This window comes from Pipistrellus hanaki (assembly GCF_964339955.1).
Source record: "Pipistrellus hanaki genome assembly, chromosome: 5".
Classification (NCBI taxonomy): domain Eukaryota; kingdom Metazoa; phylum Chordata; class Mammalia; order Chiroptera; family Vespertilionidae; genus Pipistrellus; species Pipistrellus hanaki.
Genome location: NC_140507.1, coordinates 29,295,007 through 29,320,663, shown reverse-complemented (window position 1 = coordinate 29,320,663; position 25,657 = coordinate 29,295,007). Strand labels below are relative to the sequence as shown.

The 25,657-nt window shown below is 46.9% G+C and overlaps 1 protein-coding gene across 1 annotated transcript in view; it reads left to right on the top strand.

Annotated features, from left to right (window-relative positions):
• The window catches only part of LOC311622983 (F-box/LRR-repeat protein 21), a 71,738-nt gene extending 53,445 nt beyond the window's left edge, over positions 1 to 18,293 (top strand). Inside the window, exons 10-11 of the mRNA XM_084884548.1 lie at positions 12,163 to 12,237; positions 17,983 to 18,293. Coding sequence (XP_084740674.1) covers positions 12,163 to 12,237 — 75 coding nt within the window. The 3' untranslated portion in view covers positions 17,983 to 18,293. The remainder of the gene's footprint in view (positions 1 to 12,162; positions 12,238 to 17,982) is intronic.
• Positions 18,294 to 25,657: the final 7,364 nt, after the last annotated feature.

Below are 25,657 nucleotides of genomic sequence, written 5' to 3'. Positions count from 1 at the left end.
AGCAATTTCTTCAAGTTGATTAACTCACCTTTGCTGTCAGCCTGGGAGCTCGTCTGAGTGGGAGAAATGGCCCCACCACTTCCCAGGGCCCTGTTGCGCACCCATGAGCCTGCAGACCTTCTCCTGCGCTCAGCTCACCCTTTGCAAACCACATGGTGATCTTCATTTCAGAAAGGTATGTCCTACAACATTTCCAACAGTCCTCATTGATTCAGAATATACTAAGATTTTCCTTGTCAGCTTGATTGAGGCATAATTTTAAAAATAATAAAATGCAGCTGCTTTGACAAATGTATACATTCATGTAGCCACCACCATAATTGACATACAGAACAATTCATCACCCAAAAAAATTCCCTGTGTCCCTTTGCGATCCTCCTGACCCTCAGCCTTAGGCAGCCACTCACCTGCTTCCTGTCAATAGAGATTAGTTTTGATCCTTCTGGACTTTTATATGAATGAGTCATACAGTATAGACACTTTTGTGTCTTCTGCTCAGCATAATGTTTTTGAGATTCATCCATTTCGTAGCATGTTTTTAATAATTTATTTCTTAGCTGAGCAGTATCCCATTGTATGGATGTAACACAATCTGTTGCAATCTGTTTATCTCTTCACCTAATGATAGACATTTGGGCATATTATGAGTGCAATTACTAGGTGTACCGGTTAATAATGGCAGGTTTATAATCAAAGAAATCAATAATTTCAAGAGAATCATCAAAAGTGCTTTATTCAAAGTAATGTCCATCGCTAGCAACACATTTCCCCCATCTTTCAGGTAATTTGTGGATACTGTCCCAATAGAGCTTTTCTTGTTTTGAGACAAACCATTCAGAGACCCAATTCCTACTTCTTCGTACGTTTTGAAGTGCTGCTCAGAAAGTGCGTTTGCCATTGATCAGAACAAGTGGTAATGTGAAGGAGCAAGATCTGGTGAATACAACGGGTGGGTTAATACTTCCCAGGCAAGATCTTTTAATGTGTCTTTAACTGGTTTTGAAGTGTGTGATGGTGTGTCATCATGAAGCAAAATTACTTTTGCAATGTCTTCTGGCACATTCTGGTCATTTCACAAACAAAGCATGGTTCACATTGATTATTTTTTGTTGGTAGTGATCAGTATTAATGGTTTCACTTGGTTTTAGCAGCTCATAATACACCACACCTTCCTGATCCCACCAAACGCAGAGCATTGTCTTCTTTCTGAAGCAATTTGGCCTTGCAGTCGATGTTGATGGTTGACCTGGATCAACCCATGATTTTGTGCATTTGGGATTCTCAAAATAAATCCACTTTTCATTGCCAGTCACAATTCGATGCAAAAAAGACTTTCGTGCCATTGAGGCAACATTTACTGATGACTTTTTAGGTTTCCATTTGTTTTTCATTCAGTTGATGTGGCACCCATTTTCCTTCCTTTAAAATCTTTCCCATTGCTTGTAAATGATTGGATATTGTTTGCTGAGCAACGTTTGATCTTTCTGGAAGTTGTTTTTGAGTTTGACACACATCTTCATCCAATAATCCTTGTAATTGTTGGTCATCAAACTTTTTGGATTGACCTGGATGTTCTTTGTCTTTCACATCGAAATCATCCCTTCTAAAGCATTTAACCAGCATTCACAAGTATTTTGAGATGGAGCATGTCCACCATAAGCTTCCCGAAGTATACGATAACTTTCAGCATCACTTTTCTTTAAAATAAAGTAACGAATTAAAACTTTTGCAAATGCTCATTTTTTGGCACGAAATTCAACATTTTTAAACATAAAAATATCTATGTTAACACCTTCAGCAAATTGGACATATGAAGTTTTGAAGCTTTCTGTCAATACAACAAAATAATATACATAACAAATCGCAGATATATCAACACATGTGTGACTCCATCTATAGAAAAAAGTCCGCATTAGTAACTGGTATAACTACTACTTTGTCTGATTGTGGATGAAGCACCTGGAGGCACCTTGGTTGTTGCCCTAAATCTTGTCAGGAAAAGATCTGAACGATGCGACACCTGTGGAAGTTTATTTTCGGCTCTGACTGACTGCAGGGATGTGTCACAGTGCGCCAGGTGTGGTGGAACAGTGGGGGAATGAGGTGCAGTGGGCAGAGCCACCGCGGGTGATTTTATGCTGCTGAGGTTGGGTGTTAAAGCCCCTATCAGATGACCAGGGGCCAGAGGAAGCAACGCTCCAGGGGCAAACTGGGAAAGGGCATGGAAGGGAGCAGAGGGGCCACGCAGACACCATCATTCCTGGAATAGAGAGAGTGTGCTCACTAGGAGGGTGAGAAGGGGCTGGGAAGCCTTGAACACTGGGATTAGACGCCTAGAATTGATGTCCCAGGCATGAGGTCGTTGCTGCAGGTTTTTTAGCAGGGCAAGGGCAGGGTGTGGGTATAGGCATGCCTCGCTTTGTCACGCTTCACAGGTGTAGTATGTTTTACAAGTTGAAGACAAGGCCCTCCACCTGCAAAAAGATGATGATTTGCTTTATTGTGATACTGATTTTATAACCGTGGCCTAGAACCGAACCACAGTATCTCCAAGGCGTGCCTGCAGAGTGTTTGAACGTTTCCCTTGTCATGGCTGTGGGAGATGGTTTGAATGAAGTGAAGAATGCGAGAAAAGAGAACATGGTGGGTGTTTGTTTGAGCTTGTTTTCCTGATGGCTTCAAGGGGGAAGGCCAGTTGTGGTACCGGGCGGGGCCGGGGGCCTGGAGCGGGTCTGCCCTGGGCTGGCGGGGGTGTGTGGGTTCTTGACTTTCTGCAGGAAAGGTTTCACACACGAGTTCAGGTGGCTTCGAGAGCATGCTTATTAAAGCTGGGGACAAGGGAACAAAGGACCGGCTTATATTAGAAGAAGCAACAGGAGAGAGCCCAGGGGGGCTGCTCTGGCTCCCTAGAAACACAGGAAAGAAGCAGCTACCCACTGTGGAGTGTGGTGTGCACACGAAATAAACCGCGGTTGGAGATTTGGGGTTGTTTGTTTCTGCTTCATTACCTAGCCGATCCTGGGGAGACAAAGGGTCGTCTCATTGTTAATCTCGCTGCTACCTGCCCGTTTTCTCTGAAAACCCTTATCTTCACCAGGCCCCAGGCCCAGTTACTTCTGTGACTTATTGCTGTAGGACCGTATCCAAAAATCTTCATGAAAATGATTGTGGTGTGGAACATTCATGCATTTCCTGTCATTCAAACACACTGTCCACCTGCTCCCTGGTACATTCATGCATTTCCTGTCATTCAAACACACTGTCCACCTGCTCCCTGAGAGAAGATGCTCTCTCACTCTCCACCTCAGCCTTCATGGCAAATAAGCTGTTTTTGCTTGAGAACAAACAACTGTAATTAGCAGGTTCAGAGAAAGCTGCCAGTCAGAGCACCCTCACCTGACTGCGACATGCCTCGAAGCAGTTCACCTGCGGCTCTTTTCGAGAATCTCAATTTCAAGCCCTCTACACAGAACCCTCTTTTCTTTCCCTGCACCTGCAATTTGTCCATTGTGCAGGCACCCTTATGATTCTTGTTTTTCCAGACTTTCATGTGATGGTATCATTCTTTCTCTTCTGCCACTACCTCCAACAGGCCGCCGAAGTGCTGCTCCTTCCTGAGAATGTGACGGTTCAGTACCTTCTCTGAAGTTTCTCAAATTGCAGCCCCTCCATACCTGCCAGAGGCTCCCGTTTGCTCCCCTTCCTCTGGGAACCATCCCACCATTCCTCCTTCATAGATGGGCCCGTGCTGCCCTCTGCCCTGGGCTTTCTCCTCCTGGGCCTCTCCTTACTTTAGCCCTTTGGAGTGGCACTTCCCTGCGGGGGATTCCATACCATTGTCCCTACTCCACAACCGCCTGACAGGGACCCCGGCTGCGTCGGGCTGTCCCACAGTGATCATGCGTTCATCCCAAAGACAACATGAATCATCGGTGATGCAGGTGGGGACTCACATGTGGTACAGAGGCAGAGGCCGCCCTGCGGCCGAAGCTGGAAACAGGTGCTGCCATGGGGAGAAATTTCATACAAGAGCATGCCACGGGGTAACTTGTGTCACAGTGTAAAGACATAAGAGAGAACCTGGCTGCCAAAGCTGGTTTGGCTCAGTGGATAGAGCGTTGGCTTGCAGACTGAAAGGTCCCAGGTTCGATTCCGGTCAAGGGCATCTACCTTGGTTGGGGGCACATCCCCAGTAGGGGGTGTGCAAGAGGCAGCTGATTGATGATTCTCTCTCATCAATGTTTCTAACTCTCTATCCCTCTCTCTTCCTCTCTATAAAAAATTTAATAAAATATATTTTAAAAAAGAGAGAGAGAACCTGGCAATTATAACAATAGCCAGCAGTTAACAAGCATTTGCTAGGTGCCAAACACTGTGTAGACACTTCCTATGGACTGTCTCCCGCAGTCTTATCAGGTAACCTGAGTCTCCTGCCCACCTGTCTGATGAGGACACTGAGGCTCAGAGAGGTTAGGTAGCACACCTAAGGTAACACAGCAAGAAAGCAGAGAGCTGGGATAAGATCCTGGATAGAGAGGCACCGCAGAACCCAAAGGCCTCCCCAGGAAGGGATAGCACCCCGAGGCAAGGGGAGGGAGAGGCCCCGCAGGCCAGGTGGCTCCCCTGGTTTCAGTGTTTATAGTGATTCCCCTGCTGCTCAGAGGCCCCTGCCCAGTCCTCCCCCAGCTCCTCTTCACAATGCAGCGTGGAGAAGCTCCTGTTTGAACTCCCTTCCTCTGCTGGCCCAAAGAGCCTGGAGCCTCGGCTTCCAGGTCGCGGGTTCCGGGGTTGGCTTGCAGCCACCGGAGGTAGTTTGAGGTGAGTTTGAGTTTTCGGGCCAGCGCTGCAGGCTTCCTGTGGGGTGGGACTGCTTTGCCTTTCAGAGTAGGGGAGATTTGAATTATTCTTGCATTAACTCCCCCGATACCTTCAAAACCGTGGCCTCCCTCCCTCCTCCCTGGCTTTTCTCCGCCATAAAATGAAAAGCAGATTGCCTCGCTGGCGGCTCCGCTCAAAGCAGCCCCTGCGTCCGAGGTGGTGAGGGCAGCGCAGGGCGCGCAGGCGATCGTGGCCATCTGCTTCCCATTGACCACAGCGGCCGTGGGCAGACAATGGGCCAGTGTGCAGCCCGCAGCCCGCGCAGCCGCACGGCGACCTGGGCCTGTGCCTGGCAGCTTGTTTCCTAGAGCGTGGGAGTGGTTCCCCTCGATTGGCCATTTCTTCTTCCTTTCCTTCCTAGAAAGATGGGTTTCAGCTGTTTCCCAAGACTCCTGGCCACCTCTTTGTAAAGTGATATCTATTGTGTGTGTCTTTTCACATTATCAATGCCATCTACATTCGAGGCAGAAAACCTAGAGGAGTAAAAGAAGCAAAAGCTCAGGAAGCAGAAGGGTTTCTGAGTGGTTTTCAGAGTGTTTCTGAGGGTTTCAGAGCGGGCTCTGTTGGGCTCCTTTTCATGAATATTGTTAGCTTTGTTTTTAAAAAACAACGACTTAATGTGCAGTTCTGAGGTAGGCAGTGCATTGAATACATTGCCTGCATGATCTCAGGCTGCACATAGAATAACTCTGTAAGGGAAGTACTTTGATTAACACCATTTTTACAAATGGAAACACTGCAGTTTTGAAGGTGCGGGAACTCTGCCCAGAATTTCCCAGGGTGACAGGTGGGGTCAGGGTCCAGGGCAGGCTGAGTACTCCAGATTCCATAGCTCAGAGCCACCTGGCAACACACACCTGTGTGGAAGGCAAGCTAGCTTGTGTTTCCTGTGGTTCATCAAACGGTAAATCAGTCTAATGTCCTCTGTACATGATTTACAGCTGCATCCTAGTATATTCCATGGCATAGACTTATCTTCACCAATTTAACCCATCCCCTGGTTTGGGGTTGTTCCAAATTTTGCCATTATAATCCCGACCTGCTCACTCGGAACAGATCGTTAAGCCCACCTCCTGTGACTGGGCAGTAGGGCAATTTCCGTGTGAAAGGGCATGTGAAGTTGAAAGACTTTTGAGGAGCATTTGAGATCTTGCTCCCTGGCATATGTCCTCGTTTGGCTCAAATAAACTCTTATGAAAGTTTTTGAAAAAGAGAGAGTTTTGAAAGATGTGAGAAATTGCCTTTAAGAAAAGTTATACTTACAACACTGGGTATTATAGCCTTTCATCTATCAAATTGGCAAGGTTGGTTTTTTTTTTCAAATTTATGACTAACTTTTTAAACTTTTAACTAATTTTTTTAGTGATCAAACTGAACTATTTCATTCATTCACTGTCCATTTTAACTATTATTTTTGTAAATTTACTGCTCATTTACTTTACCCAGTTTTCTGTTGTGTAATTCATTTGTAAATTGATTTGCACATGCTTATTACATTAAGGATATTGATTTTTTTGAGTTTAGGATCTCTATAAAAGAATTGCATACCCTGAATCCCTAATTCTTACATTTGAAATGTTATGATCTCGATTTCTAGAATTAGTCTCTTTTGAGTCCTTGCATATCTAAGAATGACTGTCTAATCATGCTTTTACTCTGAAGGCTACAACATTAGTGAGTCCCAATTTTCTCCCTTCAAAACCCTCTGAATGCGGCTCCATATAAGGTGGCAAAAGAAGTCTGAAGCCAACCAATTTTGAAGCCAACCAATTTTGATATTCTTAGTAAGAAGTTGTTTTTTTCTTCCTTGATTTTTATAAAAGTAAATTATTCTTATAATTCAAATATTTTGCTAAAATATGCTTTAAGTGAAGCCCTGTGTCAGGGGTCCCCAAGGCCATTGCTATGTTTGGAAATTCACCAAAATGACTCATAAAACTCTGCATTAAGTGTAATCAGGTCTAAGATTTATTGCAGCAATGTAGGACATGCAACTGCCTTAGAAGGAAAAAGGCACAGGCAGAGTCTGGAAGGGTATAAGCCCAGGCTTCGTCTTTATTTTTCTTACCCAGCTGTTACCATTTGCAAACAGCATGGATGGACCTGGAGAGTATTATGCTAAGCGAAATAAGTCTGTCAGAGAAAGATAAATATCACATGATCTCACTCATATGTGGAGTCTAATGAACAAAATAAACTAATGAACAAAATAGATTCAAAGACATAGAAGCATGGAACAGACTGTTGAATTGCTGAGGGAAGGCGGGGGAGAGTGAGTGGGTAGGAAGAGATCAAGCAAAGAACTTGTATGCGTATATGCATAACCTATGGACACAGATAATAGGGTGGTGAAGGCCTGGGGTGGGAGACAGGGGGCAGGCTAGAAGAAGTCAACGAGGAGGAGAGGGAGACATATACAATACTTTCAACAATAAAGATTTTCTTTTAAATATGTTGTTACTGATTTTCAGAGAGAGGAAGGGAAAGAGAGAGATAGAAACATCAGTGATGAGGGATCTATTGGCTGCTTCCTGCATGCCCTTTACTGGGGATCGAGCCTGCAACCCAGGCATGTACCCTTGCTGGGACTAGGGAATTGAACTGTGAACTCCTGGCTCATGGACCGATGCTCAACCACTGAGTCATACTGGCTGGGTGAGCCCAGGCTTTTACATCCTGCCTTCCTCTTAAGGGACCACCCCGAGCTCACTCTCCCTGACAAGGAAACTGAGACCACGTGTGTGTGGTGTGTCTGCCCAGGAAAGCCCAATAAAAGCTCAGAATTCAAGTTTTTTATTGGGGTCTGATCATATAGCCATTCTACCTAGCATCCACCCAAATTTCAGACTTCAGAAGGAAAGCAGGTGCTCAGGAGAAACAACAGTGTTTGCAAAAAGACAGTTCAGGCACATGAGCCACTCTCATCCTTTAGACCACATGTGTCAAACACAAGGCCCGCGGGCCAAATCCAGCCCGCCAGGCCTTGCAATGTGGCCCGCACCGCGCTGTCATCACTGCACTCCGCTGTCAGTTTATGACATTGTCAGTTTATGACTGTTCAGTAAACCATTCGGCCCGCGATTTAGGCTGGATTTTAGATTTTGGCCCCTTCTCTGATTGAGTTCGACACCCCTATTTTAGACAAAGGTTTAATCAGCGTAGGGAACCATCTGCCAGCCAACTTCCCAGACCCCGGCAAGCAAGCCTTTCTAAGAATAGCAATTTCAGACCTGCTTTGCTAACTCTTCGCAGAGTTATTTTAAATTTATTTTTACCTAGAATTACTATGAGCCCTTTCCATTTGCATACTAAGTAAAGTTTTCTTTAATTATATCATCCATTACTGCTTTTGCTCCAAGTGTACTAGTTCTTAGATGTGGCAGGGTGGAGAATGAGGACACACCTCCTCTTTCCTTCCTTGTCACTTTCATCCACTTTGCCCTTTCCCACATCCTCTTTAAGTCTCGGACCTGCCCTCCAATTATTCATTCTCTGTCCTATGGTGTCAGCTCTGCTTCTTGCGGACCTGTTGCAGGAGGGGTTTGTTGCATGGAAAACTTTGTAATTGCCAACCTGAGTGCTTTTTTCAGGTGTTACAGGATTATTTTCTTGTTTTCTCCCCCCACTGCTTATCCTCAAACCTTGGAACATCTCTCAGGAGCCATTCATCTTCAGAAGAGAGGTGGGAGGCGTGGGCTTATTGCTGCCTCTGCCATCAGGGATGTCTGTCAGAGCCCATTCGATCGTGGAGTCATAGACTGTGGTGCGATTTTTCTGGCCTTGTACCTAGTGACCAGCAGGTTTTTATTTACTGAACATCTGTTCATAGAAACCCTTCTTCTCCTAAGGAGCACTACTCGATAGCTAGCTCTCTGACACAGAAAAGGAATGGAGTGTGCAGAAAGAACGGTGCCCCAGCGGGCCTGCCTCAGGTTCTGCTGTCCCCAGGCTGCGGCTACAGCACCCCATCTGTGAATGCGCCCCCACTCCCCCACCCCCGTCTGCTGCGAAGCCCGGTTCCCCCACATCCACGCCTCCTAGGTCCTGAGAAGGGGCTGCCTGCTTTTAGGGGCTGATTCACTGGCTTACAGAGAGAGGGGTCCTGAAAATGGCCTGTTTAACCCAGGTTCTTGCCTGGCACTTGTTTGAAATCTAATGTTTATCCACAGAAGGAGGCTTTTACTGTTGTCAGTGTTGTCTTGGGTATTTTCCTGAGAAGGTGGGAGTGGCTCCGTTGGGGGCTATTCATCAAGCATCGTGTTAAGGCCAAAGTCCTAAGGAACCTTCTAATTAAGGGATTACTGGGGATCGCAGAATAAAGCATTGTACGTAACCAAAGGAGATTAGTGTCTCATTAGGAGCTGGGACAGGCACATGGAAAATAACTCACAGAACCAGACAGCGTGATGACGAGTGCCCTGGGAGTGCGATGGCCTGGGGTTCGGGAACCCTGGCTCCTGCCGGCCTCCAGCATGGTCTTGCTGTGGGACCTCGGACAACGCAGGGCTCCCTTCTGGGACTCTCTTGCCTTGTTTACAAATGAGGGGATTGGCCTGGAGAGTTTCTAGTGTGCTTCCAGCTCCAACATTCATCATCCTTTCTGGCAGCTGAGACTGTTGAGCGGGAATTCTGTGGGAAGGAGGGATCAGCTGATTTAGGGCTGATCGATCACCTCCAGGGGCCAAAGAAACAGAAGCTAAGGTACCTCCCACTGTCCAGCCTCACTGTGAGGGGTGCCCAACTCCAGCCTCTCACCCCATCTCTCCGTCCGCTAGACTTCCTTAGACAAGATGGCCTGTACATAATATGAGTTTTCCGTTTACACAGGCCTCGTCTATTTAAATCATCCTGCCTGTAGTATGTGTGCGTTTAATGTAGCAGAACGCGGACTTCAGGCTTCCTTTACAAAGTGAGAAGTCCGCTCTTCCTTTTACGAGTGACTCATCGTCTAGCCATGAGGAGTTGGACGTTGCTTGTTGCTTTGTTCTGACGATGAGCCATGATCCTTTACAAGTTTATACAAGGAGTCTTAGGACACATCATGGTGTGCAAAGACCTCGGGATCTGCCTGGAGCCTCGGGTGCTCCAGGTGGGTTTTCTTCTCGCATTCTGAATTCCATAGTCTGGGTGAGTGCGGCAGGCGGGGGTGAGTCAGCGCCCAAGGTGAAGAGCGGGTAGCATGCTGCTCTCCGATGAGGCTGGTCTTATGGATCAACCCCCGAAGGGCAGTGAGATAGAAGCCAGATCTCAGGGACTCCTATGGGGACACTGCTGACTGGCCGTCCTCCCAACCCCTCAGAGGGCAGGAGGCCCCACCACCCACTACAATTTCATTTCTTACCACCTTACCCCAAGGATAGGAGGGGCCATTAGTTAATTTAGTGGATTATAAAACATTGGCAAAATCAAGTGCACATTTAATGCAAAATCCACCTGAGGGGCATAACCTAATTGGCTGTTGACATGCAAACAGAATAATCACCATCTCCCAGGTAACTGGTGTTCCAGCTTTCCCTTCCTTCAGGACAAGCTGCTCATACCTGGGCCTCTCACATATACCCATACTTTAGGGAGAGAGGAGAATGGGGAGAATTTATTCTGTAATTCTTCTCTGTGAGGTGTTGCCAGAGGGGAAAAGGTATGCATCCCAAAGGATGCTTCTCTGTGGCTTCCCTGACTTCACTGCCTGAATGTCTGTGCCACCAGAAAGAGCACACTCTTTTCTCCGTTCCCCCAGCTGGACCACAGCACTTCCCACATTGTCTTCATTGTCGATGTCTGTCTCTCACCTGTCTGCACTGGGGGTTTAGAGTCCTGTCCAGGTATCACCTCAGACAGAGCCTGTGCAGAGCACATGCTCGACAATGGACTGTTAAGCCAAATGAGTAAGTCAGCTCTAGACTGAGCTAAAGAGCCGAGAGGATGACATTCCCTGGAAGACGAGCTGCATCTGTCAACCACAGCAGCCCGTGTGCATGCAGGTGGTGTAACTGATAAATATTTATTGAGCATCTACTATGTGCCAGGTATTTTTTTCGATACTGGGGATGTGGCAGCGAACGAGACAAATAAGATTCCTACTCTCAAGGAGTTTAAATATAATGGGAGACAGATAATAAACAACCAGTAGAACAAACGAAATAGCACTTGTTGTTAAAGGGATGAAAATAGGATGATAGAGAGTGATTGGGCTCTGGGAAGACCTGTCTCCTTTAAAGTGAGATCTGAGTTCAAAAGAAGTGAGACAGAGGAAAGAACATTCCAGATGGAGGAGACAAGCTTGTGCAACGGCCTAGGGCAGAACTAAACGTGGCTTGTTAAAGAAACAGGAAGACATCTAGAACGGCTGAAGAGCGCAGAGTAGGAGTGGGGAATAGATGGCATGAGATTGAAGATGCGGGTTGACTGGGACCAGGTCACACAGGACTCTAAATGTATTGTGAAGCCACGAAGGTGCTTTGAACTGGGTGGTAGAGGGTGGGACAGATCTCTTGATGGAAGCATTTTGAAAAGACCTCAGGATAAATCCAGGGTCTCATCCTGCTATGGGGATGAGCCTTCACACACTCATGTGCTTTTCCAGGGAGGGATATACTTTTGCTGCACTTTTGTAACAGCCTTGCTTGCTGAGCACCTCTGGGACATGTTCAGACAACACCATGGTGTTGGGATTAGGAAGGAGGGAATGGCTCCTGAGAGGATGGAAACTATGACTTTGATCTTGAAGGCACTGAACAGTTTGGTATTGGCCAGGGCTCTTTTAGATGCAGGTGGCAGACACCCCCCAGGCAAATGAGCGAATGTCAGAAAGAGAATTTCCTGACTGCCAAAGCTGATCATTGCAGGGCTTGAACTGGTCTCAAGGGCTTAGTGTCACCATGACTGTGTTCCTCAGTTGGTTTCCCCTACTCTGTTTCTCTCTTTTTGTTGGCTTTATTCTCTTTCACTCTAGGAGAGGTCCCTTCCCACATGGCCTTAGGCTCACAAAGGGGGTCTCTATCCTGGACCCCTTGCCTCAGGGACTCATGCTTTGGAGTAACTTTCTTGAAATTTTCCAAGTTCCATCTGAAGTCTGGAACCAGCTGAAGCCATTAGTTCCATCTGTCTGAACTCTGGTTCTCATTTCATCCTTTTGGGGTACTCTCTTTCCCCCATGCATGGTTGACCAGATGCTCTAAAGAACTGCAGGACCCACATCCATGGGATTATCCAGGGATCCATGACAAACCCCAGTTCCCAGAAGAGTAGAGCACTCTCACAGGGCAGCATATTTTTTTCCCACAGGATCTCAGAAGATTGGAACACCAAAATGGTGCTGACATGCTGATTTGGGAAGAGTTTTACTCCCGCCTGACATAGGTGAGTTCAGAGCTCTGGGCTGCCATGAGCCTTGGGCTTGAAGGCCTGAGTGTCAGTCCCTCCTATCCTGTGGTGCAAGTTGGTGGCTGGCATCCTTTATCCTGTTTTGTGCTGCTGTACCAGGTAACCAGCCCACACTACACCACATGTCAGGCTCTGAGTCATGTGGCCATGCCTGTCTCCTCCAAAGGTTTCAAGGCTGTTGTTCCATAATACCCACTGGCCATTCCAATTGACACACTCTCCTGTATCTGATTGGTGTGCTAACTTCAGCCTTCCTGCGTTGATTGTGACCCATGCCAGACAAGGGACAAGCATTCCTTGCGTAGATCTAGGTAATAGTATAGCTCTGGCCTCTGCCCACAACCATACTTTCTACCCCACATTTTAGTCTACTTTTCCTCCATCCAGGTTGCATTTGTAACCCTTATGAAGCCAGGATCAAGTGGTCCAGGTTCAAGAAACATAGTCCACCTACCCAAATTAACTTCGAAATAACTCCAATGTTTTATTTTTACTCTTTGACAATTCTGAAATCGATGGATCTGAGTACATGCTCCACAGCAATTCTGTACACTTACTTGACAGTTCACAGCTGCTCCAGCACATCTCTTCAAAATTCTTATCCTTGCCCAAACTCCTAAACCTAAGTCTATAGGCATATCTTCATTTCTACTCCTCTCCAATAACTTGTTATCTAGGTTTGTGCTGTCCACTATGGTAGCCACCAGTCACATGTAAGCTATTAAGCACCTGCAATGTGGTTAGTGAATTGAGACCTGCTTTAAGTGTAAAATACACACTGAATTTTGAAGACTCAGTTAAAAATACATAAACTTATATGTTTTTTTCTTTTTAAATATGTTTTTATTTATTTCAGAGAGAGAAATTAACATTAATAAGAGAGAAACATTGTTTGGCTGCCTCCTGCATACCCCCTACTGAGGATCAAACCTGAAATCCTGAGAATATGAATCCAGCAGGTGACCTCCTGGTGCACAGGACAACACTCAGTCAACTGAGCCACACTGGCCGAGGCTAAACTAATAATTTCTATGTGGAGTACATGTTGAAATGATAATGTATTGGGTTAAATATATTTAAGATTAATTTTACCTATTTCTTTTTACTTTGTTAATATGGCTACTAGAAATGTTTAAGTTATATCTGTAGCTCAGTATTGGACAGCACTGAGTCAGACAAGAAAAACTTCCTAGTTCCCTCCTTTTCCTCCTGCTTCTGGGGTTCTTTTTCCCTCTGTCTGATATCTTGATTCAAAACCACAAAAATTCTCATAAGTGGTCTGGCAGAAATGAAATTCTCCTCGGATGGGGATCTGACAAGGCAAAGGATCTAGGTACAAAATCCATTCATCATTCTGTCTCCTCATGCATATGTTAAATAGTGTTTGGATTAAAACCGACATTTTAGGAAATAACTGACTTCACTCTCTTTTGAAATTGCCATCATAAAACTCTACCACACAGAAATCAGCACTGAGCGGAGGCAAGGCAGTGATCCTCTTTTTCCATGCAGCTCTTAGAAGTCCACATCTGACTCCTCAGCCTAAATATTTCATTCATGACGGAGCTCACCTCTCCAGACTCCGCCAGGATCCCATACATCTTAGCTGACACAACTCACAGAAAACAATTACCGTATTTTCCGGTGTATAAGACGACCTTCTAAACGAAAAAAAGTCAACCGGAAATCGGGGGTCATTCATTAAAAATTTAATTAAAAAAAGAACTGGTGTTGCCTCGGAAGTGGGGGGTAGTCTTATACAGCGAATATAGGCCTAAACCTATGTTTTAACTGTAAAATTAGGGGGTCGTCTTATACGCCGGAAAATACGTAGCTCTTTTGACTTCAGGTTGGCAGGCAACGTTTTCCTGTTTTGTTTTCCTTCCCTTGGATAATGCCTCGCTCCCCATCCATCATCGCCAGTAACCTAGGACGTCCGTTTGTTCTTCCCTCCAAGGAGACGGTCCGAGGCCTGAAAGCGGAGCCGCCAGTGACTCACACTCTACATAAAATACGTCTGGGTGTTCGGGGAGCACAGCCAGGGGATTACTTAATCTAACCTGGTGATAAGAGACAGAAAGGAGTTGGAGTCATAGTAAGAGGATTTGTTCTAAGCTTGGAAATATTTTCTGTTTGATAATCTTTTAAATCGCTTTTTGAGCTGAGAAGCAAGGCAGTGACAGCTATCACAGGGGACGTATTCCAACGTCTAAGTGTTCACACATGTGGCAGCGTAGAATGTGGAGGCGTTTGCAGCAGGCCCGGGCTGCGGAACAAGAGAGCATCTCTGACTTGATCGTTCCTCTCTAGGTTAATAAGGGAGTGATTTACGCCGGGTGGTTGTAGCCAAAGACTTAAAAGCTCTTTGTTGTTATCGGCCTGCGGGTTAGAAATAAACTCCAAAAATGGCTTTGGAGACAGACTCTCCTGGAACTCGGGGCGGGGAGGGACTCTCTCCCTCCTTCAGTCCTTTCTTTCCGCGATGCCATCTGCTCTGCTCGGTACACAAAGAGCACACATCCACAGTTTTGGATTTCTTAGTCTCTGCTGTGGTCTGGTATATTGCATATTTCAGACAATTGCTTGCTCATGGTAACTGGGGAAGGGGAAGTAGAGTGTTGTGTAATTAAACGGAATCTCGAAAATTAACGCTGAGAGTTGGTAAGCCATTTCCTCTTCTCACTACAAGTGGCTAATGCATGCCTTTCCTGATAAAGAGAAAAGTTGCCGTTCTCATCAGAAAGTTTGAACGAAGAGTAAATTTCTGAGGGCTATTGAGGTGGCATTTTCTGAGAGAATGTTTGGAAACTAGGGCTGGTTCAGACTTCAGATCTTTGACAACTGTGTTATCTCTGGAGAGATGAATCATACAGGCATGTGCAAACAGTTTCTTGGTGTTTGGCCCAGAACCCTCAGCTTTTTCTCCTCCGGTTGAAGTTCCTGTGTGAGAGGGAACTTCAATGGCAGTTGCATAGTGTGCTGGGAGCATTTGTGGAGATACAGGCAAGTGGTATGCTGCAGAGGCGGGCGGCATGCATCACCGTCCCAGGGAAAAAGCAGCCTCCCGAGGCCCCTTCCATGCCTCCCCTCTCTGCTGGGCTCCTCCTCCCCCAAGTGCAATAGGTGGCCGTATGATCGTAAAGATCTCCTCGGGACACCTCCCAGCAGCTTCTGCAACCCATTCCAATCCTAACAATCAAGAGATCCTTCTACACGTGTGATATCAATGTGACCTTCTCTAACCTGGGCCCCGGGGGTGGGAGGCTGGAGGGGTGGCTTGCTGCTTTAGTATTGTTTGTCTAGGTGAGAGACAGGGAAAGATTATCTTGCTTCTATCATTGCTAAATATCCTTCCTCTTAAGTCCTATGTACTAAGAAAGCAGCACTTTTCTAAAATTCCACGTGAGAGCTATGGTTTGGTGCTAGGAAGATGATAATCCAAAAATTGTTGACTCTTCCTTAAATCCTGCCATACAGCTGTACTAGAACCTTGTTGGTACAAATTCTGATTTCAGTGGGGGGAAAATGCACTTTGAGTGTGATCCATACTGATACTTACCAAAATCTTGTCTAAAATATGGGCTGGAAGAGCCATATGAAGAGTGGATACCAAATCACTAACTCAAAAAGCTAGCTGCAACCCATGTTCACAGCAGCATTATTTACAAAAGCCAAGGAAACAGCCTAAGTGTCCATCAATAGATAAATGAAGAAAAGGTCATGTGGATAAGTCCTGGGGAAGTACTGTCCTGTGGTGACTATAGTTAATGATACTGTATTGCATATTTGAAAGTTGCTAAAGGAGTAGATCTTAAAAGTTCTTATCACAAGAAAAATAGATTTGTAACTGTGTATGGTGATGAGTGGTAACTAAATTTATTATGGTAATCCTTTCACTCTCTATAGCAAATCATTATGTTATAGACCTAATACCATGTTATATGTCTGATATATACCAATTAGAATAAAAGGGGATGACAGGCACCCAGCTGGTGTGGCTCAGCGGTTGAGCGTTGACCTATGAACCAGGAGGTCACGGTTTGATTCCTGGTCAGGTCACATGCCTAGGTTTTGGGCACAACCCCCAGTGGGGGATGTGCAAAAGGCAGCCCATCAATGATTCTCTCTTATCATTGATGTTTCTATCTCTCTCTCTCCCTCCCCTTTCTTCTCGGAAAGCAATAATATATATATATTATTAAATATATATATATATATATTTTTTTTTATTTTATTTTTTTTTAATGGGGACGCCCAGCAAGGGCAGGAGCTGAAGGTGAGGAAGGCCACAGCTGGGAGTCTGGATCCCTGGGGAGGAAGGCCCATGGGTGGCAGTGATGGGAGGGGAGTCCCCCTCCCTCTCTCCTGTGGCCAGACATTAAATATGCCTGAATGTAATACAAGCAAATTAGTAAATGATTTCCATAGCTCAAAGGGAAAGCAGAGGAGCCCAGGCCCAAATCCTAGTGCGTGCCTCTGCAGTAACAGAGCCTTTATGGTGGGTTTGAACTGAGGTCAGGCTCGGGCTGCCAGAGTGAGCTGGAAAGCATGGTTGGGGAAGATTTTCTTTGAAGTGTGGCAGCCAGGGGTCTGCTGGCTGTGGTCACAGACTTATCTTGTGCCACCAAAGAGTAAGACTGCTATTTAGAAGGGAGGGGCCCTCATTTGAAGTTCTGTACTAACATTGCTACACATGATAGAAAGCTGGTTATTTCCAGGCAATTTTTATGTTGTAGAAACCAAAGAAAATTGCCTAATGTGGGTTTTGCCCACTCCCCTTTGAGTAGTAATTTAAAATAGCTTTAATTTAATAAAATAAATTGGTGTGCCATCTAACTCCCAGGAGTGGCGGAGATGGTCTGCAGCCCTGCAGTTTCTCAAGATCTGGAGTGTCCTGGGCCAGCCTTCTGCCCGGGGAAGAAGCAGGGTGGCTGTGTGTGTGTGTGTGTGTGTGTGTGTGTGTGTGTGTCTACACAGCTCTTGTGTGCCAGGACATGTGGATGGGGGAGCATTTGGAGAAAAGGCTGGGAAGAGGAGTCAGGGCCAAGTTGTAGGGTCTGGCTTAGGGTGGGAAAGGGCTGTGGCCTCCCTAGTAGCCCAGGTGAAGAGGGGAGCATGCTACTGGGAGTGATGGACGTAGGGCCTGTGTCTGCATCCACTGCTCAGCATTGGCCACACATGGGAATCACCTGGGACCTTAAAACTGTTGCTTGGACAACCACAGGACCAGGGTCTGGCTTCATTGGTCCGACATGTGGCCTGAGCATCAGGATTTGTGAAAAGCTCCCCTTGGTCAGAGATTCCAAGGTGCCCCCAAGATTCAGAACCCCTGGTTTGTAGCAGATTCTGACCCAGCGGGCAGGGCCCGATCTAGGGACCTTGCCAGGCATTCTGGTCCATGGGCCATTCTTTGAATAACAAGGGCCTATAGAACTTGGCCATGACATGTCAGTGGAGCCCCTGCCTGCAATCTGACCTTTCTGGGGAGGAAAACTCCAGCAAACCTTTGACCTCTTTCATCTGGTGTGCTCCGGGATGCTGTGCCCTCGCTGAGAGAGGGCTGCCTCATACACTAGTGGTCACTGACCTTCAAGGACAAATGGGAACTATAAACTAAGTACACCCCCCTCAGGCTACAGGAAGATGTTCCAAGGGCTGTGGGCATGCATCATTTTTACCATCATCCATCTTCTTGGCTTTCACATGTGTGCTCTTCTGCAGTCTGTCCGCCGAAGAGGCCCCTCCTTGATGCTGGCTTGCCTGGCCCACCTCCCCTTTCCCAGCTCCTGCTCAGCTTTGCAAACACAAGATTTTCCTCTCATCTGGCTTACCTCTGGGCACTGTGCCAGGACACGGAATCCCAGGATTCCTAACAAAGGACAGGAGCTGGAAAAGCAGGCTCCTGAGACCAAGCAAGAAGCAGTGAAAGTGTTCCACTTGGTTTAATGAAAATTCATGGGAGAGATGGTTGTCAGAGGGGCAGGTAGTAATGTATTTATTTGAATTAAAAAAATAAAATCTTACTTTTCTGACCAAAAGTATGTTTGCTTTAGCTAATGTGTCAACATTACAAGTAGCTACTATTATTGTTTCTAATTTAGAGACAACATTGACATATAAGCAGTTAAGTAGCTGCCATAGGTCAAATGGCTGGTAAGGGGTAGAGTTGATACATAGATATATTTTTTTTTTTTTTTGTAAATTGCATGAACTAAATCAACTGTTCCAATATTTTGAAAAAATATAATGTAATGTACATATTCAAAATACAGTACTCTGGCATGCATCTTTGGCAGTTATGTAAACATATGATGAAAATCTTTAAATATCAACTTTAAAATTTGGCTTGGAGACTATGCGGTCTTCACCCAATCCTGCCCTTTCTGAGGTTCAGTCCCCCATCTATAAAAATCGAGACAACCATATTTGCCCTACAGGGTTGTCCAAAGATCAAATGAGAGAGCCCAAGAAATGTCCTGGCCTACAGCCAGCTCATGGTGAAGGGCAGACATTATCAATCTGCTTGGCATCTGGAAAGCCATCTTGGCTTGTGGTGGGAGCTCCTTGAATGTGAGCAACCTTCCTTCTTATTCATGACTAGGGGCCCAGTGCACAAATTTGTGCACCTTGAAAGGAACTGTGGGCCACTTGCCCATCTTCTGCACCCCCGCCTGGCCCCTCCCACTGCAGCCCTCAGTCCCCTGTCTGCCATAGCCCCACTCCTGCTGCCACCGCTCCCACAACTGATGGCATGGCCCTGTTTGCACCCACACCTGCTGATGGTGCATAGCGATTGGGGCCAGTACCAGTGGGTGTGAGTAGCAGTTGCTGCCCTGATCCCCCCTCAGGAGCAGGGGGAGTTGGAGAAGCCCTCAGGGGTGATTGGGGCCGGCAGTTGCCACTCTCATCTACTGAATGATGCCGGGCATTGGCCGCAGGTGCGAGTGGGGTTGGAGTGGTCAACGGGTGTGAGCAGTGGCCCTGGCACCAGCAGCAGATGCAACTGGGCAGGACTGTGACACTTGGGAGCAAAGAATTTTCAGTAACCACCAGAGGCTTGTCCCAATGACAGTGACCGGCACTCTGCCTTGGTTTGGTGCCCTCCGCTCACCTGCTCCACCAGCCCACTGCGGCCAACGCCCTGTTGCCTGCTGCTGACGCCTGCCATGTTCCACATGTGCCCCCTGGTCAGCATACATCATAGTGACCAGTTGTTCCACTGATTGGTCTATTTGCATATTAGGGTTTTATAGAGATAGATTCCCAGATTTATTCCCATGGAAGCCCAGATGTCACTTAGGGGTGATGGCATGATGCAGCGAGGATCCTTGCCACCTGTCTTCCCTTTTCAAACTCCTTCAAAGACTCACAGTGCACCTTCTGCAACCGCCCTCCACATACTAGCAATAAAACCTTGCACTGACATTCTCCTCTTTGACCATCTGATTGGCTTATGCCAGGTACTCCATCAATAAGTTAATGCATCAATGAATGAATGAATGAATGCAGGGAGTAGGGGAGTAAATGAGGCAGGCATTACCCCTGCCCTCCCCAATGTGCAGTCTAGATGTCACCAGACAGTTACAAGGAGACAGATGCCCCAGTAGTAGAAAAACAGTGGCCAGCGCAAGCCCTGAGAAAGGAAGTCGGGAAGGGAAGGCTTCGTGGAGAAAGCGCTTCTGAACTAAGATCCAGCGGACAAGTGGAAGCCAGCCCACAGGGCCAGTGTGTTCTCGGGGCCCGGAGGTGAAAAAGAGCGTGCCGGGTCCTGAAAGCAGAAAAGACTTCGTCAGCTTGGCCACACAGATGAAGGTTTCCCACTCTGACTTAAGTTCGTGTCTTTGGTTGGCCTCCAGATGACGGTGTACTTCTGGAAAACAAAGCATCTTCTACAGCCACAGCTGATACTTCAGTATGTGCTCCCTGGGTGCTGAACTTACGGAAAAGGAGGCTCCTAGAACTCCTCTGGAGCTCATCTCATAGGTCCCTGGGCCTGGGCAGCACTGCCTGAAACCCGTCTAGTCAGGAAAGGGGCTACAAAACCCCATCTGTGGGTCCCTGAGACATGAAGCCAAGAAGCCATGCTCTGAAATATATGTTCATGCATTGTTCCAAAAGCAGGGTTATGTAGGAGCATTTTGCCTGCAAGGGGTATGAACACCCAGTGCCCCGGGGCTGGGGTTGTGGGTCTGCAGTGTGGATGGAATGCATAGCTTGTCTCAGCCTGCCTTTCCCATCTGAGACCAGGGAAGGACACAGCATCAGAGCAGGGACGGGAGAGCAGGACTGTCCCTGAACTCTCTCGCTTGATCCCTGACATGGCAGGCCTTGTCGCCAGCAAACAGACTCAGCTTTTCTTGCTTCCCCAAAGTGGCCCTGGCCAACCACAGGCTCTCCCTCTCTCCTTCACACCCTCCAGGGCTTTCTGTTCATGTTCGCAAAATTAATTCCTGCAAATGACTCAGGGGAACAAGTTCTGGCCACTGACAAGTCAAAACTGACTGAGCTCAGATATATCTTTTGAGGCATGAAAGCAAATATTTTCTGGGCTGTTTTGGAGCATTTCCAGTTGCAGGATTTTCCTGGAAATCCACATGTAAGCACTGCTCGTGTTCTAGAAAGCAATGACATTCATTCTTAGGTTGACTCCAAGGTAGTCAGTGGAACCACCACTCCCTATCAGTCTGCTGGAGAAGACCACCCCTAGGTTACACTAATTAATATATGTCCACTTCTAAAAAGTCAGAGTTGATTTTCCCTGTGGTTGTGTGTGATAAGCACATTGGCCAGCAAATAACAATCTGCAGATGAGGAGACTTTCCCAGGAGTCATAAGAACTGAAGCAGAATGGAGGCCTCAGGCCAATTACAGATTGACTGGCACAGGGACTGAGGTCTGAGCTGCATGCAGAGTGCGATTCCCCACAGGGGACTGGCACTGGCGCCATGCCAGGACCTGCCATTCCAAGAGCACCTCTGTCCTTCATGAGTCCTTTCGTGTAAGTGTTTGTAGAATGGCTTCCCTGGCCAAGCTCATCTGGGCCCGGTCCTCATCTGGTTTGGTGTCATGGTGTGCACTCAGCTCGGATTGTAAGCACCCTGAAGTCAGGGACTACCCGTTTCTCACCTCTCCTGTCAGGACAGGTTTCCAGGCTAATGACCATATGTGTACCATTGCCTTGGGGGTGGGATGTTGGGCCCCAAATCCAGCGCTGTCTTTCTCTATTGTCTAGGCCTGTGGTCTGCAAACTCATTAGTCAACAGAGCCAAATATCAACAGTACAATGATTGAAACTTCTTTTGAGAGCCAAATTTTTTAAACTTAAACTATCTAGGTAGGTACATTGTCATTAACTTAATTAGGGTACTCCTAAGCTGGCCTTTGCTAAAAACTCAAGGGGCCAAAGAGCCGCATGTGGCCCTCGAGCTGCGGTTTGCCAACCACGGGTCTAGGCTACCGTAGAAGTATGCAATTCTCCCCAGTCTGTCTCAGGAGACACCTGCACTGCGATGCTTGCCTTTGGCTGTAATCAATTCCATGGCCACTGCCAGGTAAACACTTGACAAGGGCCGTGCTTCCAGCCAAGCGAGTCCTCGGAACTGAAAACACAAACAGGCAGCTCTTCCGGGACCGGTAGCTGCCCACTGTGAGTCGGGGAGGAAGGACTTCCATTAGTTATTGTCACTGATCTGGCACTGTGCCAACCCCCCCACATCTGGAAACGGTTACAAAGAAAGAAGAGGCATGAAGGCCCGGGCCCCGTGACTCTGCAGTCCCCCTCTCTGCTGCGTTATTTATTAATTTATTGGCTTGGAGTGGTCAACTCCGGTCCCCAGTGTAAGTTATGGGAGCCGGCATTAAAGAGAGGCCACAACTGTGACAAAGCTCTATGAAACAAGGCCAAGGTCTTATTTATGGGGTCTTGGATGAACTTTGTATCTAAACAAGCATGTTTTTGAAGTTGCATATTGTGTTGGACTTTCATCACGGAGCCAAGCCTTTATAAGCGCTGCCTTGAGCCTCGTGCCCCTCCCAACTTGGCAGCACTCTGCCACGTCCCTCGGGGGCTCCATAGGACTTGCACTTACTGGATTTGGACACACAGATACAGTCTGCCGTTCACACATCACACACACACACATGCTGCTCCTCGTTTCCCCCTTTAAACTGTAAGCGACTAGAATGTTTGGAAGGAGCCTAGCTGTGTTTGCGTGGCACCAGAACACTGTGTCCTGAGTCGCTGATGAAATAGAGTACACAGGCCCCAGGCCCGCTCCATGGCTTACTGGATTTGGAATTTGGAAAGTGCCCACAGGATGAACTTGGATCTATTTTTGAGAAGGCCCATAAATCAAACCTTAGGATGTTTAGTAGAGTTCTGTACAATGGAGGGAGGGGGGGAAAGGTTGATCCTAAATAGCATCATCAGAATGGCATTTTCCTTGGCCATTGAGAGTGGATACACAGAGAGCAATTCTTCCGTGCTCTTGTGCCTTGGGATCTGTGCAGAGCACTAACGAGAACCAGAAACCCAGCTCTGTCTGTCTCCAGCTTCTGGTTTGATGAGTTGCAGTCTACCTTGCTGACTTGGCTTCCCTCTCAACCAGATGATGAATCACCTCTTCTGGGAAGAATCCCGACCCCCTGCCTCTCTCTCTCCCCTCCTGATCCTCCTGCCCCCGCTGTGCGGTTGGGTACTTCCCTGTAGAGTTCCCTTTGCATAGATCCCTGTATGAGGCACTTATTTCATTGTATATGTGCCTGGTTCCCCCACCAGACTGTCTCAGGGCCAAAGAAGGACTGACTCATCTCCCGAACCACAGCCTGCAGCCCACCGCCAGGCTCAGCACATGAGTTCAGTGTTTGCAGTCAGGCCAGAACCACTCCCTGGAGCAAGCCGGTATCCAGTATTTTTAAATGATATAGAGCAAGCAATAGGATTAACTCAAGTTCAACTGTAAGTTCAGAAATATGCTTATTAGTACAGGCAAATCTTTTCTACCGATCCCTTGGGTGGTTTAATACTTTCATTGCACTGGGATTTTGTGGAATTAAATGTTAACTAAAGTGACATAAGTTTGAGAAATTCTCAGGTACAGATAACTAATGTTTGATCAGTAATTAAACAGGAATAAAAGAAAGGGTTTTGTGGGGGGGTTTTTTAATGTGCCTTGCCAAAATGTTGTCACATGTGGGGCTGTGCCAAGCAAAAAAAAAAATTACCTTTTAACATATGGTAGCCCCTTCCTTATCCACAGTCTCACTTTCTGCATTTTCCATTACCCACAGTCAACCTCAGTCTGAAAATATTCAATGGAAAATTCCAGAAATAAATAATTCTTTTAAAATTTTTTTATTAATTTCAGAGAGGAAGGGAGAGAGAGAGAGAGATAGAAACATCAATGATGAGAGAGAATCATTGATCGGCTGCCTCCTGCACGCCCCACAGGGGGATCAAGCCCGCAACCCGGGCATGTGCCCAAACCGTGACCTCCTGGTTCATAGGTTGATGCTCAACCACTGAGCCACACCGGCTGGGCCAGAAATAAATAATTCTTACGTTTTAAGTTGTGCACTGTTTTGAGCAGTGTTATGACATCTTGTGGCATCCTGCTTCATCCCACCAGGTACGTTGTAAATCACCGTGACCAGCTTGTCCACATTGTCCACCGGCGGTCACTTAGCAGCCATCTCACAGTGCTGTGTTCAAGTCATCCCCAGGTTACTTCATAAAGCCCCCAAAGCACAAGAGCGGCGAGGCTGGCAACTAGGATATGCCAAAGAAAAGCCAGAAAGTGCTTTTATTATGTGAAAAGGTGAAAGTTTTCAACTAAATAGACATTTTATCATCTCACATTATCATAGGAAGAGTGAGTACACTACAGTAAGATATTCTGAGAGTGAGAAAGATCGCATTAACATAACTTATATTATAGTATATTTATTCTTTTATTATTAGTTACTAGAGGCCCAGTGCATGAAATTCATGCACAGGTAGGATCCCTAAACTTGGCCAGCGATCAGGGCTGATCTTTGGGATGACCAGGAGGGCAATCGGGGCCCCGTTCACACCTGCCTTGGCCTTTGCCGCCTGCTCACCTGCTCCACCATCCCACTGCGGTCCCACTCTCGTAGGGGCCCATCGGGCCAGCAGCGTCTCCACTGACTGCTGCCCACTGCCAGGCTGCTTCGAGACACCTGCCATGTTCTGCACTGCCCCCCCGGTGGTCAGCACATGTCTATCTTCGGGTTGGTCAACTCCCGTCCATAGGGACAATTTGCATATTAGCCTTTTATTATATAGGACTGTTGTTAATCTCTTACTGTGCCTAACTTATAAGTTAAACATTATAGTAGGCATGTATAGGAAAAAGCAGCATATTCAGAGTTTGGTACTATCCATGGTTTTAGGCATCCACTGGGGGTCTTGGAACGTATCCCTGGGGGATAAGAGGGACTACTGCACTATTACGGTGCATTAATAGAAACAGTGGTGGCTTACTATATATATTGGCCCATCCCCAATGTGAAATATTTCAGGAGAGAAAATGCTCAGAGGTACTTAGGGTAGCCCCTGCTGTTGGTAAGCTATGATTATTCTTTAATAGGCTAGTGTTCTGCCTGGCCACACACATGCACACATCTGCTTTCCTCTTCTGACTGCTTCCCTGGTCATTCTCCAGTTCATAGCCTTTCCAAGACATAGCCTCAACCCGGGGCCCTGAGAGGCTCATCCCTGCTTTGCTGTCCTTAGAAGCAGCAATCCCAGCCCCTTGATGTTCCTCATCTTATCACAGCATATACCCCATTCATGACCTGGTGAATAAGCAGGTGACCCCTGGATGGGAGATAAGCTTCAGAAGAAAATGTTCACTTAGAAAGGCTAGGCAGCGGGGAGGTGGTGGCCAACTGATGCTGACAGGTGTGCATGCCCTGGAGCCCTGTCCTCTTGGTTGGGGGAGAGGGTAGTGATGGGTCCAGGGAAGTCTGGGTAGGAATCATGGAGCAGTTGCATGAGGGTTAATTTTGACCTTTTCATTCCCAGGGTAAAGGCACTGGAGAATGAGCATGTTCCAATGTTAAAAGCAGCAGGCAAAATTCTGTGGCTCTTGTCTTCTTTTAGGCAGTTAGACAGACATGAGCAGAGCAAGGACGATGGGCCAGGTACAGGTCACCAGGGGGAAATCCTGGGTGCCTCGCAAAGGCAAAACTGGGAAAACAAGAACCTTGTCCCCCGGCAACCTTTCCTTCCCGAGCATATGATGACCTTTCCTCCCTAACGATAACATCTGGGTCTCAGTTGTATTTCAGCTCTAGGCCCCAGAAAAGGAACAGAACCAGACAAGTGACACCACGGCAACCTCAGGACCAGCTACACTGACTAATGACCCCCAGC